General features: G+C 46.6%; 1 protein-coding gene across 2 annotated transcripts in view; it reads right to left on the minus strand.

Moving 5' to 3' along the window:
* Positions 1 to 27,047, minus strand: part of SGCG (sarcoglycan gamma) — a 242,880-nt gene that overhangs the window by 54,573 nt on the left and 161,260 nt on the right. For both annotated transcript variants that reach the window (XM_083169917.1, XM_083169916.1), the window contains one exon: positions 23,831 to 23,918. In XM_083169917.1, the coding sequence (XP_083026043.1) occupies positions 23,831 to 23,918 (88 nt within the window). The remainder of the gene's footprint in view (positions 1 to 23,830; positions 23,919 to 27,047) is intronic.

The following is a 27,047-nucleotide window of genomic DNA, read 5'->3' on the forward strand; positions in this document are numbered from 1 at the left end:
ATGGACACCAATGAAGTGCCACACTTATGTCAACATTTACATGTGTTGACCTTTCTGTGTTGATTTTTTCTTGTGGCGATTCGCGTCACACCCCCCCCACCCCCCCGCAACCCCCACTCCCGCGATTCACGGCACACACACCCCACCCTGTGACCCCCCCTCCCGTGATTCACGGCACACCCCCCGCGACCCCCCCTACCATGATTCACCGCAACCCCCGCCCCCGTAACCCCCCTCCCGCGATTTGCGGCAACCCACCCCGCGACCCCCCTCCCGCGATTCTCTGCAATCCCTCCCGCGATTCGCAGCATCCACCCCCCCACAACCCCCCCTCCTGCAATTCGCGGCACCCCCCGCGACCCCCCCTCCTGCAATTCGCGGCACCCCCCGCGACCCCCCCTCCCGCGATTCGCGGACACCTAAGTTGCAATACAGGGCATCTTTCATACAATTCTAACCATATTTCTCATATACAAACGTTCACAAATTAAGGGGGCGCAGCCCCTTACGACGGTGTGAAGAGCGCCCGTAGGGCGCGATGAATCACCTAGTATATATATATATATATATATATATATATATACAGGTCGAGTATCCCGTATCCGAATATCCGTTATCCGAATTATTCCGAAATACGGACATTCCAGAAAGTGAAAAAAAAAATTTTTTTTGCTAAAAACTCACTGGGGACATATGTAACAGCATCACTGGGGACATGATATGTAACTGGCACTATATATGTGCAAGACAATGATTGCTTGGCATTCAAATTCAGTGCTGAGATAGTACACACATTTTGTTTCACGTTTTGAAACCTTGTTTTTTGAACAATTAAAATATGTTTGTGTGTATTTTATGTGGTAATAAAATATATTTGTGTGTATATTATGTGTTTATACAGCATAAATGCAAGATACTTCAAAATACATCATTGAAATATTAAAATATTCCGAAATACGGAATAATCCGTTATCCAAAATTCTCCTGGTCCCGAGCATTTTGGATACGGGATACTCAACCTGTATATATATATATATATATATATATATATATATATATATATATATATATATATATATATATATATATATATATATATATATATATATATATACATACACACACACACACACACGAACACACACGCACATAACTTGTCAATCCTGCAGCACATAATTATATCTTACGATATATTAACATTCTTTTACCTTTCACTAAATTATTCCTTCATAATCAAAGTTAATAAGTTTCTAGATAATTTTATAAACTTTGCAATGTAGCTTTTGTAATCAGCCATATATTAAATTGCCAATCCTAATGGACCGCTTCATATTAATTAAGAAAAAAACAGAAAAAAAACCCACAAAAGACTTTTGCAGACAAGAGATGTGAACGTAACAAACGTCGCTTCTCAGTAAGCCAGAATAAGACCGGGGCTATTTGGGAAGATGAATTCTAAACGACATTCATTTGGGATTCATAAAGGAACGAAACCTAATGAGATTATGATGGTCGTCATTAAGACAAGTTTGCAAACCTGGCTTTAGGGCGTTTCGTTAAGAAATACCCGCTGTACACGCTTCATTAATGCTACACAATCATTTCCCATAGAGCCTTAATGAACTAACGTGTACTTAAAAAAGGATATTTGGTTAAACTGGAGCTCTATGAAAATGCATATTATAACTTTTTCTCAGACATCACTATAGATAACAAGAGAGCGTTTTATAAAATGATCAACATTCTAAAGCTTGTTAAATAATACGGTGAGAATATCACAGTGTTCGGCATTTATATCCATTAATCCAACTGTCGCTGGGATGAGCAAGGCTACTGCCATCTCTGATTGGTCGCATTGGCTTACAACAGATTTGTGTTATTGACACCATGCTATTTGATATGCCCTAGTGTACATTTTTAATTGACTTCATTTGTAACTTTTCCAGATACTATATTATCTAATTATTTCATTAATGAAATATGATGGGAACACTGTGCCAAGCGGCCACAAGTGCTTGACACTGCTCCATCTGCTCCACGGTTACCTGAATGTAAAATCACCGTTACAATAGTCTCAAGTTCTGTACTGATGGTAATTTCAGTACATGGACTGGATGGGGCCAAATGATCTGTTATTTGTTTTACTTTCTCCATTAAAAGGACATGTGCAGATCTATATACTGGCTTTAAACAGTATACGGATCACAATTTCAGCAGCTGAACTGATGAACATTACCGGTGTCATTAACCATAGTGTTCATTCTAGCACCTGCCATCTTTGAAAACCCATGCAATTCCTCTTTCCTGCCTGGGGTGTTGCTGTCTGCTGCAGTGCTTCTAGCACAGTGTGGTCTGTATATCAGCACTGATATACAAACCAGACCTGTGCTAGAAACACCACAGCAGACAGTGACACCCCAGGCAAGGAAGAGGAACTGCATTCGTTTTCAAAGATGGTGGGTACTAGAATGAACACTAAACCATGCAAACTAATACCCCTTTTACACCAAAGCAATAACTCAAGCATTTCAGATAAGAGATACTCAATCTGTATTTATCTTTAAAAGTTTACACTTTCTATGCAAACATATACACTGACGGTGTACTGATTAGCATTACTGCCTCACAGCGCTGAGGTCATGGGTTCGATTCCCACCATTACCCTAACTGTGTGGAGTTTGTATATTCTCCATGTGCTTGGGTGGGGTTCCTCTGGGTACTCCGTTTTCCTCCCACAATCCAAAAATATACCGGTTGGCTAATTGGCAACCAACAAATTAACCCTAGAATGTCTGTGCATGTGTGTGTACATTTGGTAGGAAATATAGATTGTAAACTCCACTGCGGCAGGAATATTCTGTGTAAAGCGCTGCGGAATATGTGTGCGCTATATAAGAAACTGTTAATAAATAAAATAAATAAATAAACTATGCAGAATTTATGTATGGTATAAAGATATGGGTTACATGATATTCCGCAGGTAAAAAGTATTTTTTTTTTCTAATCTAAAATAAAATAATCCATACATTTTCTTGAAGTGCTATAAAAATGTACAGTGGTCCAAATACAAATGAATAGGAAAGAAAAACTTGGAGCTTTTTAATGACACGAACATTTTAATTTCACATCAGCACACAAATTCCCTTTGCTCTGACAGTGAATTATTGAGCCAACTGTCAAAAGGGGGAGAAGACGGAGGATTACTGTGATTAGGGTAATGACTGACTTACATAATTAATGACTTTAACCAAAGTTCTTTCCTGAAATAGATCAAACATAGTTTTGAAAAGAAGATACAGACGTAGGTTTACATGAAACCATCTGAAGACAGACTTCTTAAGGAACACACATTATGTGCTGTACTACAAGACCAAACGGGAAGCTTGGGTAATTACAGAAGATGTTCTTCCACACCTAGAGCCTGATTTATGTTATAGGCGGTTGTTCCATTCGTATTTTGAATTAAGTGCATCTTGTATTTGCATCCTCTTGTTCATTTGGCCAATCCATTGAGTGAGGGCGCGGAGATGAGCTCCTCGTAGAGGTGAATTTAATTTGGATTTACAGATGAGACACGGGGACCAATTCAGGATTGCCCGCTGTGATCCGAATTCGACCCCAGCCCGATGGGCATGTGCAAACCCTGACAGTGAACAGCTTTGGTGAGTTACACACTCGACGGGCTGTTCGCTGCTGGGAGGGCGGCCAGGGGATGGGGGGGGGCGACCAGGGGGAACACCCAACATTTTATGGGCATACAGATGAAAACGCTGGACATACACCTGGAAAAGCAGGCAGAGTGTTCCCTGCTTGGGGCGGCGGCTAAGGTCACATGACGTCAGCTCCCACCCCGTCTTCGGCGGATAGCACTGGTGATAAAAGGTCAGCTCAGACTGGGGGAGAGAAATTATTTGATGGTCGCCACAAGCGAGGGGATGTGTGCACGTACATCCCCTGGAATGGTATATAGCATCCATCATACTGTCCCAATAAACCTGCCATAGTGTGGGCACCCGGGATCTTACAAAACAATGCCTCAAGCTAAGCCTAGAATATCAGCACCTTATTCTGTGCACCTTGTGGGCAACAGATCCTTCCCTGCAGCTCTCAGCTTTTCTATACTACTAGTGCCGCGTTAAACCATAAGCAGTGGAATCTTGGGGCCCCCTTGCAAACTCTCCCCCAGTAGCGCACGCAGGGGGGGTTTCCGAGTACCCAGAACCCCCCCCCAGGAGTCTAAGGGCCATTGTCTGAAAGCTGAGGGTCCCCTCCTTCCAAGAGTATAAGAATTTTTAAAATCGGACCTTGGGAACCGGAGATATCTGACTTCAAAGCAGTGGTCCCCATCCAAGCCTGTTAATTGCTGTTCCCAGTCAGATATTTCAGGTTCTGTCTGACGTAGAGTTTTTCTGAGGATATATTCCAAAATCTGTGACTCTCCCCCTTTGAAGGACACTAGAAGCTTGTCTCTACTGTTCCCAGAACCAGAGATATCAGCCTTCAAGCAGCTGGTTACTGCTCCAGCTCCACACACCTGGTATGTAGTTTTATATACTCCTTGGCAGATTGCTCTGCCTCCTGAAGTCTGATCCCCTCGTCCCCAGTACCATTTGGTAGGTGGGATTCTCTAGTTTTTAATTCCATTAAAATCTAATAAATCTATTTCCGGGAACTGGAGATATCTGCAGTCACGCAAGCTGTCCTCCCACCAGAAAATTATGATTAATAAGCCCACTCCACTATACACCCCTCCTCTGCATATTAAACATCCCCTACCACCCTGGAAGTTATGTATCAGGGCCCCTTCATTCAGCCCAATGCCCCCTTCTCCCACCTCATCTCCAACCATCTGTGCAGTAAAGGGGTAATTAGTGGAAATTACTGATCCAGGCCCTACATGCTGAGAGGTTGATATAATACCCCCTACCACCCGCGGGACATCAAAACATATACTGGGTCACCTAAGTGTCCATCTCCGTACTTTGCTCCGCCCCTCTGGAAACCCCCTTCTGAAAATCCTGCGTTTGCCCCTGTCCCCTAATAAGTTTTTTCATTTTACCAACCAAAAATCTACAATCTGGAAACTGGAATATAAATGTGATGTCTATGGTTTAAGTACTTTAAGTTGTTAATGGGTATTATATTATATTAATACAGTACTCTCTCCTTACAGTCTTTAAAGAAAGGTTTTTGTTTCTTTGAGTCAATTCATTTTTTTCAATCTTTTGAAAAAATTTAAGAAAGCATAATAGGAATTTTTAAAGATCAAATCAATTTATTTTGATCTATTGTCGCAGGGCCCCTCAAAGGAGCTAATCTCATTGGCTGGTGCCTACAATGCCTATTTGGTAATCCGGTACCCATGGCCTGATTAAAGTTTCCAAGTTCCCTAGGCTAACACACCTGTAGTTCCCCTTGTAATGCTGCTAAACACACGTGTATGGGCGCTCACGGACTCGCCAGTCATACTGCCCATGTGCATGTAACAAAGGTTATACATCTGGCATGTAGGATCTAATGCTTGTGGCATGGGAAGGAGACTTTGGCTTCAAGCCGCCCAGCTGGCGCTGTAGAATAATGTATATAAAGTAATGGTTCCATCAGTAGTTACATTGGCACAGCTATCTGGCTTTACCCCCCACAGTACATCGGGATGGGTGATTGCTAACAAGCATTGAATAAATCAGGCCTTCTTTTTATTCCTCGGCTGTTACCTGGAAGGCGCCGTCCCCCTGCCCTGGCACCAGGGCCGGATTAACAATGGGCCTGATGGAGCTACAGCTCCAGGCCCACTCTCCAAATAGGCACCAGATTTTGTAGCCGAGGGCCAGGGCTTTCCAACGACCCTGGCCCCGCGTTGCTAGCCTCCCGGGAACCGGAGATACCACCAGGCAAAGCTGGAACATTTTCCCCATAGGATAACATGGGACCCGCTAATTCCAACCCCACCCGGTTCCAACGGCTGCCAGTTCCCCCTCCGGCATCACAGAAGCTTGAGGTTGATCTCAAATCGCTGGGCCTTCAATCTGATACCAGGCTGGTCCATATGGGTTCATTGGTTCTAGAGATATTGCGGGTAAACCAATTTTTTTTTTTTTCTGAAATGTAATTTCTTGGCTGTTCATGTTGTTTGAGGGCAGATTTCTCTGGAACCAAATGGCCCAGATTCACGGAAACAAAATCATTTGAAGCCCACATGAAAATGGGTCAGTTGGTTCCGAAGATATAGCTGGTTGTTTAAAGGGGAAGTTATCTCCCCCTCACACCAGAAAATGCAGGGACTAGTCTGGTATAAAAGGGGCCAGCCCGGGAATGTCCCTGCATGATCGTGGGACCATATTACAGGGTAAATCCCTGCATTTTATGGTGTGAAAAGGGTATTATTTCAAATAGCCGGGACCTGCAGTGCTCTGAATACAGCCGGGCAGCCCCCTGTTCTATGCCTGGCTGTCCTTTTTGCACGGCGGCGGCTGTCCCCCAGTTACCGCGAGCATGTATTCCCCTTTGGTAATGAGCATGTAATCCCACAGTGCAATGAGCATGTAGGTAAACAGCACTTATGTAGCATAATTTTTAGGTAGGCATTATGGTGTTTGGCACAGTACGTAATGGACATTATGGTGTGTGGCTTTAACATGTAATGGGCATTATGGTGTAAATTTTTAAAGCGCGCCTTCGCCGCGCAATGCCCCTGTTTGTGGGACATATTGTGCATTATTGCTCAATCTGTTTGGTATAGTGTTTATTTTGGGTCAATCATGTGGCAAAATGTGAATTTTGCCTTAATCTGTGTGACATAACGTGAATTTTGACTCAATCCATGTGCCATAGGGTGAATTTTGGCTCAGTCTGTGTGAATTTTGACTCAATCCATGTGGCATACTGTGTAAGAGGCAAGTAAAGTATAAAGGAGTTACTATTGTGTTGCATGATTTGTATAAGGGGTATATGGTGTGGTAAACTTAGGTGACCACATAAAAGGTGCTGAAATGTTGTCTACCAAGTTTCGGTTTTCAGTTTTTTTTTATGACTGGAGTGCCGCCTCACCCCGCAAGTATCTTAGGACATCGGCGTCCTGCGGGTGCACCTTTGGAGGGCACCCTGCAATATATCTCCCTGCATTTGTCCTATGCCAGCCCTTTGTCTTTTCCAGGCATATGTAATTAGTTGAAAGTATTTACACAAATAGAGATATACCCATGAGCAGACCGCCCAACCAGAACACTGGTCATGCCCCCATATTATTAGGTGCTGGCCGCAACCTTATCATTGTGCATAATAGGCCCTTGATAATTTTCAGCTCCAGGCCCATTTAGACCTTAATCTGGCTCTGCCTGGCACCCTAGGCTGCACCCTAATCAGCCTATTGGTTAAACATGCACTGCTGCTACTGATACTAATGGCCCCTCCTTTTTATGTCTCTCCCCCATATGCACAACCCATACTTCATTCATTCCTCATATTCGGCCAGTTGCTGCGTTATCTGTAGATATACAGTATTGTCACTATATAAAAACATACAGTATATAGATATTGGTTTGTGCCGCCCATAAGATACCATTAAACACTAAGGGCGGGATGTATTAAGCTGAAAATGCAGTAAAACCCCCGGTTTACCACATATTCCTATGTACTAAAACCCAGCCGCACGGATACCGCCGGTCAGGGTATCGCCACCTTTGGGTGGCAATACCCTATAGAAGCCCATGGGCTTCTTTTCGCCACCCGCCGCCTCCACCGCAACCCCGCCACCTAGCTGACCACCCTCTCCGCCTCCCTCCAGCTTACCTTCCTGAAAGGTCCTCCTGGACCCCGTAAGGTAAACCCCTCCTCCCCCTAGCAACGCAGCCGAACGTCCATCCGGCTGCAGGGGGGAGGAGGAGGCGACAGGGACAGCCACGCTAAGCTGTCCTGGCGTGAAGGGAGCAGTAAGCGGCCCCACACCTGGATGCCAGCCGCATACTGTATGTTAGTACATATGCGCTGGCACCGCGGCGGCCGGGCGGCGATGTATATTAATACATCCCGCCCTAATTGCTTTATAGAATATGCCAAAGCCATAGCCCCATCTCTCCCTTAATCTCCAAGCAGCTTACCGACTACTCAAGCCGATTTAACAAGTAGCTATTGCTGGTGAATTCCATTGTGGGTGACTTTCACAACAAATCCCAAAACCAAGCCCCTAAACTGATCACATTGCAGCAAACTGGTTTTCACAAATAAACCTCCCCAAAAACGAATATTCTAATCCCAATTGAGGAATACACATGTAACGGGATAATTCTACAAACATCAGATAATTAGAAAGCCATAAAATGAACAATGAATGAATTAAATCACAGCAATAAAAGACCTCATGAATTTAATATACCCTTTCCTGCATTACAGATAGGTATTACATTCCATAGATAAATCTACAGCACATACTGTAGCAATCAAACACCATTTACAGCTGAGATGACAAGGACAATGGCATAGAGGGGCAGATGTATGAAGCAGTGACAATGGAGGAGAAGTGAGTCAGAGGAGAAGTGGTCCATGGCAACCAATCAGCTGCTAATTTTATATTATGCAAATTATAGATGTTACTTCAGTGCTAATTGGTTGCAATGACCCATTTCTAATCCCTAATCAATGCTTCATATCTCTACCATGACTGAACTGAGCTGTATCCCTATAGATTTTATCAGCATACAAAACCCATTACAAACCAGCTAGGATGCTTGGTGCTTACTGCGGGATTTATTTACTAAAATGGGAGTTCTATTGAAGATGGGATGTTGCCCAGAGCAACCAATCAGAATATACTTATTTATTTAGCACCTTCTGGAATATAATAGAATATTATTAGTTGCCCATAGCAACATCCCACCTGATATAGAACTCCCATCTTAGTAAATAAACCACTGTGTGTAGTTTATGTTTCATGGTGTTACAGAAAGGTTTTTACATCATAGTTACCTCCCCTCCTGCATTCTGCAGGAGACTCCCTGAAATAGCAGCAATCTCCCTCTCTCCCTCATTAGTCTAGCAATCTCCCTCATGTCACCTAGCCCACATTATAGAAACATAGAAACATAGAATTTGACGGCAGATAAGAACCATTTGGCCCATCTAGTCTGCCCCTTTTTTACCCTTCAGGTAATCTCAACCCTTTTTATCCATATTTCTTTGTAAGGATATCAATATGCCTATCCCAAGCATGTTTAAATTGTTATACTGTCTTAGCCTCTACCACCTCTGATGGGAGGCTATTCCACTTATCCACTACCCTTTCTGTGAAGTAATTCTTTCTAACATTTCCCCTGAACCTACCTCCCTCCAGTTTCAGTGCATGTCCTCGTGTTTTATTACTTGTTTTCCTTTGAAGAAAATTTCCCACCTGTACTATGTTAAAACCCTTGATATATTTGAAGATTTCTATCATGTCCCCCCTTTCCCTTCTCTGCTCCAAACTATACATGTTAAGATATTTTAGTCTATCCAGGTAAGTTTTGTGATGTAGGCCATGAACCATTTTAGTTACCCTTCTTTGTACACTCTCCAATGTATTTATATCCTTCTGAAGATATGGTCTCCAGAACTGGACACAGTATTCCAGATGAGGTCGTACCAATGACCTATAAAGTGGCATTATTACGTCTTTTTTTCTGCTACTGATTCCTCTCCCTATGCAACCAAGCATCTGACTAGCCTTCCTCCTTGCCTCTCTGCCTTTAAGTCACTTGAAATAGTGACTCCTAGATCTCTTTCCTCCTCAGTAGTTTCCATTATAGTACCCTTGATACTATATTGAGCCTTTGGGTTTTTGAGTCCCAAGTGCATAATTTTGCATTCTTTAGCATTAAACTGTAGTTGCCATTCTCTTGACCAATTCTCAAGTTTACTTAGATCATCAGTCATTTGATTTACCCCTCCTGGTGTGTCTACTCTGTTGCATATCTTTGTATCATCTGCAAAAAGGCATACTTTCCCTTCAATACCATTTGCAATGTCACTAACAAAGATATTAAAGAGCACTGGTCCAAGTACAGATCCCTGGGGTACTCCACTGGTAACATGTCCCTCCATAGAATGCACTCCATTTACGACAACTGTCTGTTTCCTATCCTGCAACCAGGTTCTTATCCATTTAATTGTTTTATAATCCAATCCCACACTTTCAAGTTTATTTAGCAGCCTGCGATGTGGGACAGTGTCAAATGCCTTACTAAAGCCTAGATATGCCACATCTACTGCCCCCCCTTCATCTAGTATTTTGGTCACGGAGTCAAAAAAGTCAATGAGACTTGTTTGGCATGATCTCCCTGCAGTAAAACCATGCTGTTTTGGATCCTGTAAGTTGTTTAATTTAAGATATTCCACTATTCTTTCTTTTAATAGTGTTTCCATTATTTTCCCTACTACTGATGTAAGGCTCACTGGTCTGTAGTTACTTGCTTCTTCTTTGCTTCCGCTTTTGTGCAGTGGAACTACATTTGCTTTTCTCCAGTCCTCTGGAACTGCACCTGTATCTAGTGACTGGTTGAATAAATCTGTTAATGGCGCTACCAACACATCTTTTAGTTCTTTTAGTATCCTTGGATGCACTCCGTCTGGCCCCATTGATTTATCCACTTTCAGTCTTGAAAGTTCTGTTAGGACTTTCTCCCTAGTAAATGTACCTCCATCTACCTTATTTTTATGAATGTCCTTGCAACTTAACTGTGGTCCCTTCCCTTCTCCTTCTATAGTGAATACAGAGCAAAAGTAATTATTTAGATGATCTGCAATTGCCTTGTCTCCCTCCACCAAATTCTCAGTGTCTGTCCGCAGTCTTATTATTCCTCCATTTGATTTTCTCCTTTCACTTATATACTTAAAAAAAGTTTTGTTTCCTTTATCTACCGACTGAGCCATTTTCTCCTCAGCTTGTGCCTTGGCACGCCTGATCACTTTCTTAGCCTCTTTGCGTCTGGCAAGATACACTTCTTTGTCATTATTATTTTGAGTCTGCTTGTATGTCCTAAAGGCCATCTTTTTTGCTTTTACACTAGTTGATACCTCTTTAGTAAACCACACTGGCTTCCTTTTCCTGGTACTTTTCTTAACCCTTTTGATACAAAGGTCGTTTGCCTTTAGTATTGCACTTTTTAATTTTCTCCACCTCTCCTGCACTCCTTTCAAGTTCATCCAATCCGCTAATGAGTCGCTTAAACATCTCCCCATTTTTGCAAAGTCAGCCTTCCTAAAATCCAACACCTTAGTTTTTGTGTGACTGGAGTTGGACCCTGCCTTGATACTAAACCATACTGCTTGATGATCACTGGATCCCAGGTTCTCACCCACATATATGTCTGATATCCTGTCACCATTTGTGAGTATTAAATCTAATATTGAGTCTTTGCGAGTAGGCTCCCTCACCAATTGCTTGAGAGAGGCTCCCTGTAGGGAATTTAGAAATTTGCCACTTGTAGATGATCTTGCAAAAGACTCCTCCCAATTCACATCAGGTAGATTAAAGTTTCCCATGATTATGACTTCTCCCTTTAAAGCCATTTTAGTGACATCAAGCAATAGGCTCCTGTCCAAATCCTGCCCCTGGCCTGGTGGCCTATAGATGACCCCAGTACGAATAATGTCCTTCTCCCCCATTTCTATGGTCATCCAAAGGGCCTCAGTTTTTTCTTCAATGTTTTGTATTAAAGTAGCATTTATGTTTTTCATTTTCTTTGGAATGGGATGGGTCTGATACCTGTCTCTGAAATGATCCAGTATCCGGAGAGATTTCCACTCCAAACCCCGCTTCATGCTGTGTGTCCTTGAAGTAGTTTGTTTCTTTATTCCCAGTTTGTTTTATTTCAAAACTGTTTTTTACGTTTGACTTACATTACACTGTTACACCATAGTTACCTCCCCTCCTGCATTCTGCATTAGACTCCCTGACATAGCAGCAATCTCCCTCTCTCCCTCATTAGTCTAGCAATCTCCCTCATGTCACCTAGCCCACATTACACTGTTACATCATAGTTACCTCCCCTCCTGCATTCTGCAGGAGACTCCCTGAAATAGCAGCAATCTCCCTCTCTCCCTCATTAGTCTAGCAATCTCCCTCATGTCACCTAGCCCACATTACACTGTTACATTTTAGGAGAAAAAAGGAATAAGAGACAGATACATTTATGGGCCCCATACATCAGCAATCACAATTTATGGATTTTCAGATATTGGGATATTTTGGCCAGATAAATGGATTTTCAGATCTATCCGACTTTGCCCACACATTACAGATTTTTTCAGTGATCGGCAGATTTTTCCATCTAAAGATTGCATCTTCATATCTGGAAATTGCCCCAATCGATTGTCATTTCAGCTGTTCATAATGTAAATAGATGAAGAAAACGAATTGGGAATGCCCACACATCTAAAAAAGATCTGCAGATAATACCAGATTATTAAACATGTTTAAAAACCTGATTAAGCAATCGATTGGCGATTGTGATTGGGATTGCCAAAAGGGGGAGCCCACACATCTAAAATTAATTGTGGCAATCATCTCCATATCTGAAAATTGTCACAATTAATTGCTGATGTATGGGGCCCTTTACATTGAATCATCAGCACCATTTCCCAGCACTTTTTCTAAGTATAGTATCTCTTACTAACTGTTTTGGGGCTCATCTACATTTGGATATAAGAAATTTTAAAAGCTTCCTGGTGACATTTTCACAATCTCTCCATATATGGAACCACACACGGAGGAGCATAACACGCCCCCTCAATGAGGCACTTTGCAAAATTCTATTACAAATTATAATCTCCATGAAACTAGTCTTCAAAAGTAGGCAAGTATGGTTTACTTTTATTCCCATACTTGTAATAGAATCTATTTTGCATCCTTTGGTTGCACTTTGGCTAAGAAGCAAATATCTATCTGCTTACAGCCAGGGGCCCAATGTTAAATGGCCCACAGAGGCCAAATAGGCACTCTGAAGTGTGAAATGGCCCCCACAATTGTTAAAGCCACCCCACGATCAACGTCAACCCGAAGCGTGGCGAGCGCAGCGAGCCCGTGAGGGGCGGCGGTACGCGTCCTACGACCTTTTCATACACTATCCACGTCGGCGTGGAGTTGAGAATAGAAAGTGTAGCGAGCGCAGCGAGCCACCGAGCCCGAAGCGTGGCGAGCGCAGCGAGCCCTGCGAGGGGACGCGGACACCTTCACAGGTATACGCGTCCCCTCGCGGGCTTCACAGCTGTTCGCGTCCCCTCGCGGGGCTCGCTGCGCTCGCCACGCTTCGGACTCGGTGGCTCGCTGCGCTCGCCACACTTTCTATTCTCAACTCCACGCCAACGTGGATAGTGGGGGTATGAAAAGGTCGTAGGACGCGGACCGCCGCCCCTCGCGGCTCTCGCCACGCTTCGGGTTGACGTTGATCGTGGGGTGGCGTTAACAATTGGGGGGGCCATTTCATACTTCAGGGTGCCTATTTGGCCTCTGTGGGCCATTTAACATTGTTTCCTATGGAAAATCGGGTCAATTGGGACATTGAACAGGAAAATCGGGTCAATTGGGACATTTAACATTGTTCCCTATGGGAAATCGCGGTCATCGCGTCGGACGCATCGCATGCGATTTTTTGGTCGCATGCGATGCGACCGACGCGATTTTTTTTCCTAACGATGCTCACGATCAAAATCGTGGGCGCCCTTCTAGGTAAAGAGTACCCAAAAACCATCTAAATTCAGACAGATTTGACTAGATCCATTTAAGAGGGGTATTGAATGCAGCTGACGGTGAGCTATGACGGTGAGCAGTGCCAATAGCTCACGTCATTATTCAACTCACTCCCCTTCACTCGCCATTGCTACCTTGCTGGTTCCTTTCGGCGAGGTGGAAACAGCAAGTATGGCCATTAAAACGGCAGGGCTCACCACAAAATGCAGCAGAATCGCTGCATTTGCGGCAAACCTCGCCGTTTAAGGGGATCCTCAACGTTCTCTGACAGCAAGTATTCTGGTCAAGCATTGAATAATGTACCATGAGGATGGCTTTCCTTGCCGAAAATAAGCCAACGTCACCGTAGAAAACCCCTGCGCCGCGGCATTGAATACCACCCAAAAGCTGTGTACATACGGTGACATTTTGGCTAATATTTATTTCAGATTTTGAGTATGGCCAATTGTGACTATACCAGAACACAACACTGTACACAATATTGTCAAAATTGGCCTGCCTGCACAGTGTTTTTTCTTGCGAAGCCTGATCCCATGGGGGCGCACATCGCCACCCCAAGCTGTATACACACTGTCATTTGTGCTAACTGTTCTTCAGACTATATAGTCAAAATTGGAAGCTCGCATCACACCATGTGTATGGACCTTAACTGATGCAGGGTACACACCAGAACGACAAGGGCCCAATCCCATCAATCTAGATGCAATCCCGACCGTTTGGATGTAGATTATAGGTAGATTGGGCCCTTTTTTGCCTGTTCTGATCCGATCCCGATCCGATGCACGGGTCGGTCGTTATTCAGATCCTACCTGCAGCAGGTAGGATCTGAAAACGACCATACACCCGGGTGCGTGTCGAGATCGGATCGGAACCCGCTCACGGTGCACATCGTGAGCGGGTCGTGCGCTCCACGTGATTGTAAGCGGGTCGCCCTGGTGTGTACCGGTCATGAGAATAGTACAGTGATGCACAACTCTGCCCTGTGTGCAATAACTCCCCATTTGTGTCCTCGCACAGAGATTCAGCCTACAATCAGTTCCACGGGGTGCTTTTAAAAATGATGCCCCGGCCATTCAGGTTGAGCCGGAACGTTAGGGTGCATCCACATTTTCTAGTGATGGCTAACTGACTAGTTCTCACACCATTAAATAAACCAGTAATTCTATTTATATACAGTTTCATGAAAGTTTATTTGGTGCATTTTAAAAAGGTATACAGCCGTAAGTTCGACACATATTAGGTTGACATGCATTGGGTAGACCACTGAAGGTGGTTATGTCGACCTTTGAACTGTCAACCTAATGCTTGTGTCGACCATCCTACCCTATCGACTTTAGCCATGTCGACCAATTTCATGTGTCAACTTAAACCAGGTCGACCTTCAGTAGTCGAACCAATGACCCATTCCTTCATTAAAATACATTACTAGTGCCCTAAGTTTCAGAGGGAAACAGAGGCGTAGCTACCGTAAGGCAGCCACCGCGGTTGCTTGGGGGAGCAAGCGCCAGCGGGGCGTCCCCGGTGCCCGGGCACTCTGGTCAGACCCTGACCCCCCCTTACCCCTCCGCATGCCGCCGGCCCCGCATTCAGTCCGGAACCGCAGATAGCCTCCGGGCTCCGTCTCCTGCAGTAATGAAAAATGACACGACAAAATGGCTGCCCCCTAATAGCAGACAATTTTTAAGGATGCTAGAGGAGGCCGCCGCCTCCTCTAACATCCCTAAAAAAACTGTCTGCTGTACGGGGGCAGCCATTTTGTCGTGTCATTTTTCATTACTGCAGGAGATGGAGCCCGGAGGCTATCTGCGGTGCCGGACTGAATGCGGGGCCGGCGGCGGCGGCATGCGGAGGGGTAAGGTAATTTTTTGGCGGGGGGGCGCCACAATATTAGTTACGCCTCTGGAGGGAAATAATACCTAACTTTCTTGTGTACTCAGGTAAAATGCAAAAACCTAATTATTCATATTTCCTTAAGGATGAAAAAATTATTGAAGGCAAAAGACTGATCAACACTTGATGCCCAAAGCACACAGAGGCGAAAGTTAATTGCTTGGTGGAAATGTCAATTATAATTTAATGAATTTCACTATAAAATATGGTCTGCAATCAGGCATGTTCTATGGAACAGTGCGTGGGACTCAGAGGCATATTAAGTAAAGATACAATAATATACAGTACTATGGGAACTGTGGTAATCACCAGGGCTGAAGAAAGTGATGAAGTTACCAAAAAGCTGGGGCTGAGGTCTGCGGGTCTTGATTAAAGATCTCATTCTTGGAGATGTACAGAGTACACCTGAGGCCAAGCAGACAACGTAATTTACTGTAAATTAGTTACATGAATCAAAGTGCACTTCCCAAACATTTCCATAGACGTCACGTTGCTCAAACTGTATACACCAACCTCAGAATATTTCCCTATCAGGGACGTGCAGTCAGGGGAGGCAGGGGAGGCAGTGCTTCCCCTGTCAATTTGTTTTAAAATAATACAAAGAATATACCTATGACACATGTTCTGTGTCATAAGTATTTTCTTTATATTATTTTACTAGTTTGAATGATTTAACCTAGTTTGGGAGGCAACGATAAGCGTGCCTCCCAAACAGAACTGCAAGGGGACGAAGCGGGGGGCGGGGCTTGGGGCAGGGCTAAGCAGTGGTCTGAAAAATCCATTAAAAATAACACTAAAAGCGGCACTTCTAGAAGTGCCTAATTGACAGGGGCTGCTGTGATTGGACAGCAGATCCAGCTGCTGTCCAATCACAGCAGCCCCTGTCATGTAAACCGACAGTGCCGCGTTTGCTCCCTATGCTGTGACCTGTGCCACTGCCGGCTCCCGAGTCCCGGTTCCCTGCCTGTGTAGCTGCTGCTCCCCTATCCCCTGCCCCCTGCCCAGTGAGTATCATTTTTTTTCGGGGGGGGGGGGGGGTGTACAGCGGGCGGTACAGCGGGCGGGGACGGGTGCTGGCTGCTGCTGGGGGGGGGCAGCGGGTGTCGGCGGCAGCCAGGAGGGGGTTGGGGGGGGGTGTGGTGCGGTGGTGGCTGTGACAGTGCCTCTCCGTTCACAGCCACCACCGCACGTCACTGTTCCCTATGTATATATGTATATTGTACTGTACAACAGGGATACAATACAGTTATATTTACTGGCCTATTACAAGACTCTGAGACGGGAGATTGTGCAACTGTATGAGTGGTCCAAGCCGCCCGAGGGTGTCACAATGATCCAATCAGATCACTACTGCAATAGGCATGTAGTGGGTTAAACATCCCAGGCTGTGTGAACCTTGAGGAAGCATGTCATGTGACTTGGCATCCAATAAGGATGTAGGGGATGGCAAAGTTAGCTTTACTCTTTTCCCCAAGTTTCCTGCCCTCCCAGCCCTTTTCTCTTTGATGGTGGGTGGGTGTTTAATTGCGTTGGCTGTTTGCTGGGAAAGAATGGCAGGTTAATTGATTTAAGGTCTTCGTTAAATGATGATTCGGTGTATATAGTTGTTTTTCGGTGCGCTCGCCTTCGTTGACTGATCACTCGGTCAGGGACAGCGGCACCCCCCAGACCGGTGGGCAGTCAATGTAGAAGGCTGAGCAGATACAGCTTGTTGTTAGGGTATTTATTGATTACGTAGGTCAGTTGTGGGGTGGAGCTTAAATAATTAGCCGTTCTTTCTTGGCCACCATTAATTAATTAATTATCATTAAATTAATTTGTTTAAAAGTTTTTCAATAATAAATACAGCTAACACTTTCTGCCAAACCTAAGTCTCTGAGTCTTTATTTCAGGTTTAGCTAAGTAAGTTAAGGAAGTGGTAAACTACATATACAAGGTCACATATCAGTTGCTAGGATGTTTAAAAACTTGTTGCATAAGATAATTGGGTACTTATGTATTAGCACAGGGAGCCCATTACGTAGTTTGCTAGTGGTGTATTGAGAATACCAATACACCACTATGCTGGCTACGTAAAGTACGTAATTTAGGCAAATTACGTAATTTACGTAACTGGAGCTGTGCTAATAAATAAAGCTTTATATCCCCACTATCCACGTCCGGATACACGTCCCCTCGTGGGGCTCGCTGCGCTCGCCACGCTTCGGGCTCGGTGGCTCGCCACACTTTATAAAGTTAACTCCACACCCACGTGGACACTAGGGGTATGACATGGATAGTGGGGATATGATTGTGTTAGTGGGTGTTGTGTGTGTGTGTGTGTGTAGTGTGCATCAGGGGTGGATTGGTCTGCCGGGAAACCGGGTATTTTCCCGGTGGGCTGGCTAATTTTAGTTAGAATGCGGCCGCTCACCCTCGCTGATGGGCCGCGGGTTTGCACAACTCTATATACTAAATGTGTCACAGCCGGGACGGGACGCGCTGTGCTGCAGCTGAGAGCCGCCAGTGAGCCAATCACTGGAGTGGCCGCCGGCAGCCAATCACGAGTGTCATAGCTACCATGCCGAGCACAGGTTTCACTGAGGCACACTTCTCCGCCGCCCCCCCGCCATGCCGTGTAAGTACAGTCGGCTGCGAGTGCGAGAGAGGGGATGCGACAGGACTGGATGCGCCTGTAACAGCTGACAGCCGCTCTTAGCAGGAGAGATGAGCGGGCTGTCAGCGTGGCAGAGGACTGGATGTTGCTGGAAGAGCTGACTCAACTCAGAGCAGCGTGTCAGCTATTCCAGTGGCATCTCATCCCCCACAGCTCAGACAGCCCGCTCACCTACTCTGCTGAGCGGCATGTCAGCTTTTCTAGCCCCTGGACAACGAGCATGAATTGCCCCCTGGCCAGAGAGCATAGAATGGCCCCTGGACAACAAGCATGAATTGCCCCCCTGGGCAGAGAGCATAAAATGCCCCCTGGGCAGAGAGCATAAAATGCCCTCTGGGCAAAGAGCATAAAATGCCCCCTGGGCAGAGAGCATGAAATGCCCCCTGGGCAGGGCCGGTGCAAGCTGTCCAGGCACCCCAGGCAGAGCTGACCACCCTGCCCCCCTACCACTATGCAGCAATAGGTTAATGATATGGGGGAGGGGGGGGGGAGTCTGCAGCCACTACTCTGGTGCTGCACCACCACCAGAAAGTAACACTATCTTACCACTGCCCGGGTTAGCAACTGCTTCAAGCTGCCGTCACCACCTGGTTTATTGTGCCGGTGTGGACGCTTCCGCTGGTGTAGAGGCGCTGTCGCTGACTATCACTGCTGCCGTGTGTCTGGCAGCAGTGACACTGGTCCCTGCTGCTGCCGCTGACTGCTTAGCACCGCTGCCGCGGAGGCACTGATCCCCAATACCGCTGCTTTTTGAGGAGTGGGCGGCTATAACCAGTCAGCAGCAGAGGGGTCAGTGTCTCCCGACCAGCCCAGTTGCAGCACCGTGTCTCCCCAGCAGCAGCAGCGGTAACCGTGTCTCCCCAGCAGCAGCGGCACCCAGAGTCTCCTCACCAGCAGCAGCGGCACCCAGAGTCTCCTCACCAGCGGCAGCAGCGGGGACCTTTTTTATTTTTAAAGAAAATAAACAAAAGAGGCAGCCCCAACCAATATAGTCAATTTAAATGTTTGGTGGAAGAGGAGCCCTCCTGAGGCCGGCGCCCTAGGCAGCTGCCTAAAGCTGCCAAATGGTAGCACCGGCCCTGCCCTTGGGCAGAGAGCATGAAATGCCCCCTGGACAACAAGCATGAAATGCCCCCTGTGGCAACCAGTGTGTAACTTCTGCAATGAGCATGTAGGTAAGCAGTACTTATGTGGTTTAATGTGTACTGGGCATTACGGTGGGTGCTATAATGTGTACTGGGCATAACGGTGTGTGCCATAATGTGTACTGGGCATAATGGTGTGTGCCATAATGTGTACTGGGCATAACGTGTGTGCCATAATGTGTACTGGGCATAATGGTGTGTGCCATAATGTGTACTGGGCATAACGGTGTGTGCCATAATGTGTACTGGGCATAATGGTGTGTGCCATAATGTGTACTGGGCATAACGTGTGTGCCATAATGTGTACTGGGCATAATGGTGTGTGCCATAATGTGTACTGGGCATAACGGTGTGTGCCATAATGTGTACTGGGCATAACGGTGTGTGCCATAATGTGTACTGGGCATTATGGTGTGTGGTGTAATGTGATTTGGTACTATTATGTGGCTACACCCCATACAAAGCCATACCCTAAATTCCCGTTGGGACCCAGAAAAGGTCAGGTAGGACCCCAATTTTTCTAAGTGAGTGGTCCCAGGGACCCACAATTTTTTTGGGTTTTCGCAATCACTTTCGCTGCGGCTGCAGCATTATGCCCTATGCCCTCACTAAACATGGCCACGGCCAGCCCCGGCTTCCCAAACTTAATATGGCCGCAGGAGGGCTGGTGTGCATTCACACAGCTACTCGGAGGAAGGATGTATATATATATACACATATACGCCACCCTGTATACCCCCTCCCACCCTGCTTCTTCTGCTACCCTGCTTCCCCGCTCCCTACCTGAATCCACCATCCCACATCCTACGCCACTCTGCGTCTCCCCTCCGTCACCCCACATCCTACGCCACCCTGCATCCCCCTCCCTGAATCCTCTTCCACCATGCAACCTATGCCACTCTGCGTCTCCCCTCCCTGCAACCTCCACTACTTTGCGTCTCCCCTCCCTGCATCCTCTGCCACTCTGCGTTCCCCCTCCTACCCTGCATCCTGTGCCACCATGTCCCCCTCTCACACTGCGTCCTGTGCCATCCTGCGTTACGTCCTCCCTCCCTACGTCCTCAGCCACCCTGCATCTCCCCTCCCTCCCTGCATCCTCTTCCAACCTGCCACTCTACCCTCACCCCTCGTCACCCCCTTCTCACCCTTCATCACCAACCCCTTTCACCCGGCACCAACCCCCTCTCACCCTGTGTCTTCTCATTCCGTTGCATAATGTGAACTTTAGCTCAAACTGTTTGGCATAATGTGATTTTTGTCTCATAGGGTGCTTCATAATGTTATTTTGTTAACTCATTCTGTGTGGCATTTTGTGAATTTTGGATCATTCCATGTGTCATAATGTGAATATTGGTTCATACTGTGTGGCATAAGGTGTACAGATTTGGTGCATAATGTGTTTAAGGGAGGTGGCCCATGCTCAGTGTCGGGGGGGGGCTGTTGGGAGACCCCCTGTCACCCCCCTGTCTCTATCTCCCCAGCCCCACAGGCTGCAGAATAGACGCTGTACGCGCATGAGCCTATTCTGCAGCCTGAGGGGCTGGGGACATAGCCAGCAGCTCAGAGAGCCAATAGCCATGCCCCCACAGCTGTGAAAATGGGGCGTGGCCTTGGTGAAATAGACCACACCCCCATGTCACCAGACCACACACCCCCCAAAAAAAACGGGCGCGTCTGCGGCGCGCAACAGGTTCCCCCCCGCCCAATTGGGGCTGCTTTCAGTTATTTCCCGGGCTGGTTTTACTTCCCAATCCGCCCCTGGTGTGCATGATACTTTCAAGTGTTCCCTGAAAACTCACCTCTTCAGGCAAGCCTATCATATTTAAGTTCTACACGCATAACCCTCTGAGGCACTTATGCATTATACAGCTTCCCTTCTGGACTTGTAACTTGGTGGGACTGCTATGCTATTACTGGTGCCTGTCCTTGTGTTTCCTTCCTATATCCCTATAGACTGTAAGCTTGCAGCAGGGCCCTCTAACCCCCAAGTCTGTCTGTTGTTACCCAGTTTGTTTTATCACTGTCTCCTATTGTAAAGCGCAACGGAATCTGCTGCGCTATATAAGAAACTGTAAATAAATAAATAATAAATAATAAATGCACGATGTCCCCGGCACCTTCGGCACTCGTCATGACACTCCTCCCCGGTGGCAGCAATGTACGCAATTAGCATAGTGCCGCTGGGGGAGCAGGGAAACCATGTGATGCTCCCCCAGCGGCATTACACAGAATTTCATACATTGCTGACATGTCCTCCGCCCAGGCGCCCGCCCGCCAGGATCTCCCCCCTCATCGGCGGCTGCCCTTCAGCCCTCCGGGATATCCAACCTCCGCCCGCCGAAGCAGCTCCGCCGCCCGCCGTAGTAAGTTAGATATTAGCCAGGCGCCAGGCAATGGCTACGCTGACAACGTAGCCTAAGCTACGTTGTCAGCGTAGCGTAGGTGGGCGCCCGGCTAATACATAAGTACCGATAATTGGTGTTCCAGACAATTAGCTCCTAACGTTCATGTGTTTAAGAAAATGGCAGCTGGGAGCTGATTGGCTGGCGCACCATTTATCACATCTAACAAATATTAAATAACTAAACGTCATTGAGAAATTAGCTCCTTAATAGAGAAAAGTTGGAATAAAATTGTATCCTCATCTGGAAACGCTACCCTTTGTTTTAGGCTTAAATGATTAAATGTATATTCTTGGTGCTTTACCTTCCCTCTCTCTCTCCCCGTCTCCTAGTGATCCCTTACCGGAGCTGTCCAATATTTCTCATTTATAGTAGCAGAATTGAGTAGATTATCTTCTTACAATGATTTACGGTACTTTTGTGACTAATAAATAGTCATTTGTAGAGTAAGCAAGTTTCTGCTTGTTTAATCGATCTTCGGCATCCATGTAAATAGCTGGCACATTAAACTGAAAAATCCCTTCCACCGCTACAGTATGCGCACGGTTTGTGATCCTCTGAATTTCCCGACCTAATGATTTAGTACGACATGCGGTGCTCGCTTTGCGCAGTAGTTTCTCCTTTCATATTTATCATCCTGAGATTTGCAAAATTGCTAAAAACAAGTGTGGAAAGCTGACATATGAAACATGTAAAACTTAAAAGAGAAGAAAGAATAATCTGTTAATATAAACATGCAAATATTATAATGGGGACCTGACTTAGACAATACAGAATTCGATGCACCTTAAGTAACTACTGTGCTCCAAGGAACACAAGTGGGATAATATTTCGTACAGGTGGCGGCATAATGAAGTGGCGTGGGCTGGTCATTGATCCACTTGTCCATCTAGGAATGAAAGCCGCAGAACAGGTTTAAGGTCCAACTACATAAACCACCAGAGTCTTTATTAATTCTATAATATCTGCCTTAGTTGTCAATGGACAGGGCTACCATCAAGGGCCGCCGGTCTGTGAGTTCACGGCCAGCTCTACAGTATATTCATAATACCACCACGGCTCTGTTCCTCCGTGGCAGAATATAGTGGCTAAGGGGAGTGTGTGTGTATATGGGTGGTGGGGCCCGGACTAATTTGTTAGTCCTGGGCCCCTTCATTTCTGATGGCAGCCCTGCAACGGGTGTGGATCATAGAATTGACAGCAATTAGGTTGACCTCAAAAGGTTGGCATAGACAATATGTCAGAACAAGCAAAAGGTTGATGTGGCCATGTAGACACATACAAAAGGTCAATATGAGTTTTTCCATTTTTTTTATCTCAATTTGAAGACTAAACATGTGGACTCCTAATTATTGTACCGCTTTGTTCTCCGTGCTTTGGACCCAATGGTAGCCCAAGTAGATGGTAAAGAATGAAAGAGTCAACCTTTTCATGTGTGGACCATGACCACGTCAAACCTTTTGTCCATGTTGTAGAGGTTGACCTATTGACTGTCCTCCCATAGGCCCAGATGTACCAAGCTTCAAAAAGTGATAAAATGGAGAGTAATAAACAGCCAGCCAATCAGCTTCTACCTGTCATGTTACAGGCTGGGTTTGAAAAATAACAGGTAGGAGCTGATTGGCTGGTTGTTTATCACTCTCCATTTTATCACTTTTGAAGCTTGATACATATGGCCGATAGTCTGGATCCCCCTTTGAAGGCATAAAACAACAAGTGCCTATCTACCCGTGGTGGCTCCAGAGGTGGTGCTGCAGCACAGTTCACAATTCAAATAGGGGAGCCACACTCACTGCCACCAACCGCCATTCCAACCTGACTCACTAGCAGTTAGTGTGTCTCCCCTAGTTGAATTGTGAACTGTGGCCCCTCCCTGGAGCCATCTGTGCTATGCATCATTTAAAGGCAAACTATTTTCACAACATTACAACTTTATTTTGAGGTGTGACTTATTTACAGCATAAGGTGACCTTTTTATTAAATATATATATATAGTCAAGAAAAAAAAAGAATAACGTACCCACTGTCAGCCTGCTGGTGATCTCCCCCTCCGAGTTCCGCGCATTTACCGTCACATTTTGTGAAGAATGCAAATGCAGAGAATTATCCTGTGTGAAACAATGCAAATGTATTAATTAGAAAATATTAATAAGTACACTTAAGACTATTCATATAGCTCCTTTCTCCAATAGGACTCAAGGTGCTTGACAGGTAGTACAAAAGAAGTCAATGTTTATGTCCATCTCCGATATGGACATGCCGCTGAGGTTTGGGGGGTGGCGACAGGCAACGTTATAGAACATGTTGACGTGTGCCGGCCTCCTGGCATCCTGGCCATACTGTTTAAACTGAGGGTTACTTGGATAGCAGATGATTACCCAGATAATCCAATGTTGTAACTTCAGCTGTAGCAGCGGATCAGAGAAACCGGCAGGAGGTGATTACTAACAGGAGACCCCATCCTGCGGAATTAATATATTAGCCACCCTGTACAAAGACACAGCAGCTGTGTGATCTGCACCTATCTGTGAATCAGGAACCTAATACAGAGGTATGGATTTGCATAAAATATAGAAACCATGAATAAAAAGACAACTGGCCCAGGGTTCAGCGACTGTGATAATGCGCCCTCTTCCCCGGTGACAGGCAGACACACCAGTCACATGCAGGTATTAAAAACCGGTACTTATATGTTAGTTGGGCGCCCACTAAGCTATTTGCTTAGTTTTCCGCATCCGCTCGCCACGCTTCGGGCTCGGTGGCTCGCTGCACTCGCCACACTATATAAAATCAACTCCATGCCGACATGGATAGTGGGCAGGGCCGGCGCCACCACTAGGCAAATCTAGGCATTTGCCTAGGGCGCCGGCCACTGGAGGGCGGCATTTTGCCCCCCGTGCCGCGGGGGTACCTGTCCTGCGGCGCTGTGTATTTAAAGCTGGCGGCGGAGGCAGCGAGGGGTCCCTGCAGTCAATAAGAAATAACGAGCGATATCCGCCGGGCTATGCGGAAGCGCTTCTGTTGTGAAAACACTGTCCGCACGCTGATTGGCTGAGATTCAGCCAATCAGCGTGCGCCGTGCGGCCAGTGTTTTCACAACAGAAGCGCTTCTGCATAGCCCGGCGGATAGCGCTCGTTGACTGCAGGGGCCCCTTTCTGCCACCGCCGCCAGCTTTAAATACACAGCGCCGCAGGACAGGTACCCCCCCCTCCCCCGGCACCGGGGCGCCCCCACCCCGACTCGCCTGGGGCGCTCCGCTCCCTTGCACCGGCCCTGATAGTGGGGGTATGAGCGCACTAACTATAGTGGGCGCCCAACTAACATATAAGTACCTGAAACCCTAATTACAGGTGCATTGAATAGTGTGTTCCAGGACGGCAACTGAAAACAAATATAAGTATTCTTTGAAAAATAAGAATAGGTGGGATACAATGGGCCTTATTCTGGTTCACTCCTGGCAAATTCCTTCTTAGATGGACAAATCCATGTGCACTGCAGGTGGGGCAGATGTAACTTGTGCAGAGAGAATTAGATTTGGGTGGGGTTTTACTTCAAAGAGAGATCTATATTGCAGTGTAACAATAAAGCAGCCAGTATTTACCATGCACAGAAACAAAATAACTCACCCAAATCTAATTCTCTCTGCACAAGTTACATCTGCCCCCCTGCAGTGCACAGGGTTTTGTCCATCTAAGAAGGAATTTGCCAGAAGGAGTGAACCAGAATAAGGCCCAATGTATTATTACTTATAATTGTCCCGGTGCCGCTGTCTACGGGGTAAATTTACTAAGAGTACCTATAGTAAACGGAGTGCCAGGCCATACTGGATATGTGTGTGTATACCCATATATCACATGCATATTCTCTCTCTCTCTCTCTCTCTCTCTCTATCTATATATATATATATATATATATATATATATATATATACTAGGTGATTCATCGCGCCCTACGGGCGCTCTTCACACCGGCGTAAGGGGCTACGCCCCTTAATTTGTGAACATTTGTATTGTGAGAAATATGGTTAGAATTGTATGAAAGATGCCCTGTATTGCAGCTTCTGGCAGTGGGTGAGGGTCCAGCGTGGCAGCACAGGAGTACCGGACGGTGGCCCTGAGTCAGTGTCTCCTCCTACTGGGTGGGAGTTAGGGTGCATGAGAGCAGGAGGCTGGGATATGAGGCATGATAGGGGTATGTGGGCAACACAGCGTCAGCGATTACCCAGTGGTGGAAGTTACGGTTCAGGAGAGCAGGAAGCTGGGTAGTGATAGGGGTGTGTGGGCATACGGGGGACTAAAGAGGGTGGTGGACACTGTGCAGCTTCTGCCAGTGGGTGAGGGTCCAGCGTGGCAGCACAGAAATACAGGAGTCAGTGTCTCCTCCGACTGGGTGGGAGTTAGGGTGCATGAGAGCAGGAGGCTGGGCGGTAAAGCATGATAGGGGAATGTGGGCAACACAGGGTGAGCGGGTCTCACCCACTGGCGGAAGTTACGGGGCAGGAGAACAGGAGGCAGGGCAGTGTCCTCCCACATTGATGGCAAAAGTATTCAACATCGGCCATAAATCATCGATTATTTGAAAATCATTGATGGTCGATGGGCATCCCTAGAACTGGAGGAGGGTGGGGGACAGTATGCAGCTCCCGGCAGTGGGTGAGCGTCTCCTCCCACTGGGAGGGAGTGAGCGTGCATGAGAGCAGGAGGCTGTATAATAGTGGTATGTGGGCAAGACATTGATAAAAGTTGTGGCGCTGGTGCAGAGGGCAGTGGGGAAACCTGTAGTGCGGCAGCCAGGGCCGGATTTCCCACCTAGGGGCGGTACCTGCTTGTGGTGGTACAGGATCCCCCATTGTCACGGGGGTACGTGAAATGCGGGGGCCGCGGTGGTCCGCTGGGGGGTGGAATTGCCGGAAGGGGGTCTGGGGGGTCTGCAAATTGCGGGAGGGGGGGTGGTGTGTGGGGATCCGCGGTTAGCGGGAGGGGGCGGGGGTCCGCAAATCGTGGGCGGGGGCGCGGGGGGGCTTGAATCGTGGGAAGGGGGGTCCGCAAATTGCTGGAGGAGGGTTGTCGGGGTTAGTGAATTGCGGGAGGGGGGGTTGCGGAGGTCCGTGAATTGCGGGAGGGGCGCGTGGGGTGCCGTGAGTCAAGGGGGGGTGGTGCGGGGGTCCGTGAATCACGGGAGGGGTCATGAATCGCAGGAGGGGGGGTGTGGGGGGTTGCCGTGAATTGCATGAGGG

This window comes from Crinia signifera, chromosome 2 (assembly GCF_055691185.1).
Source record: "Crinia signifera chromosome 2, ASM5569118v1, whole genome shotgun sequence".
Classification (NCBI taxonomy): Eukaryota; Metazoa; Chordata; class Amphibia; order Anura; family Myobatrachidae; genus Crinia; species Crinia signifera.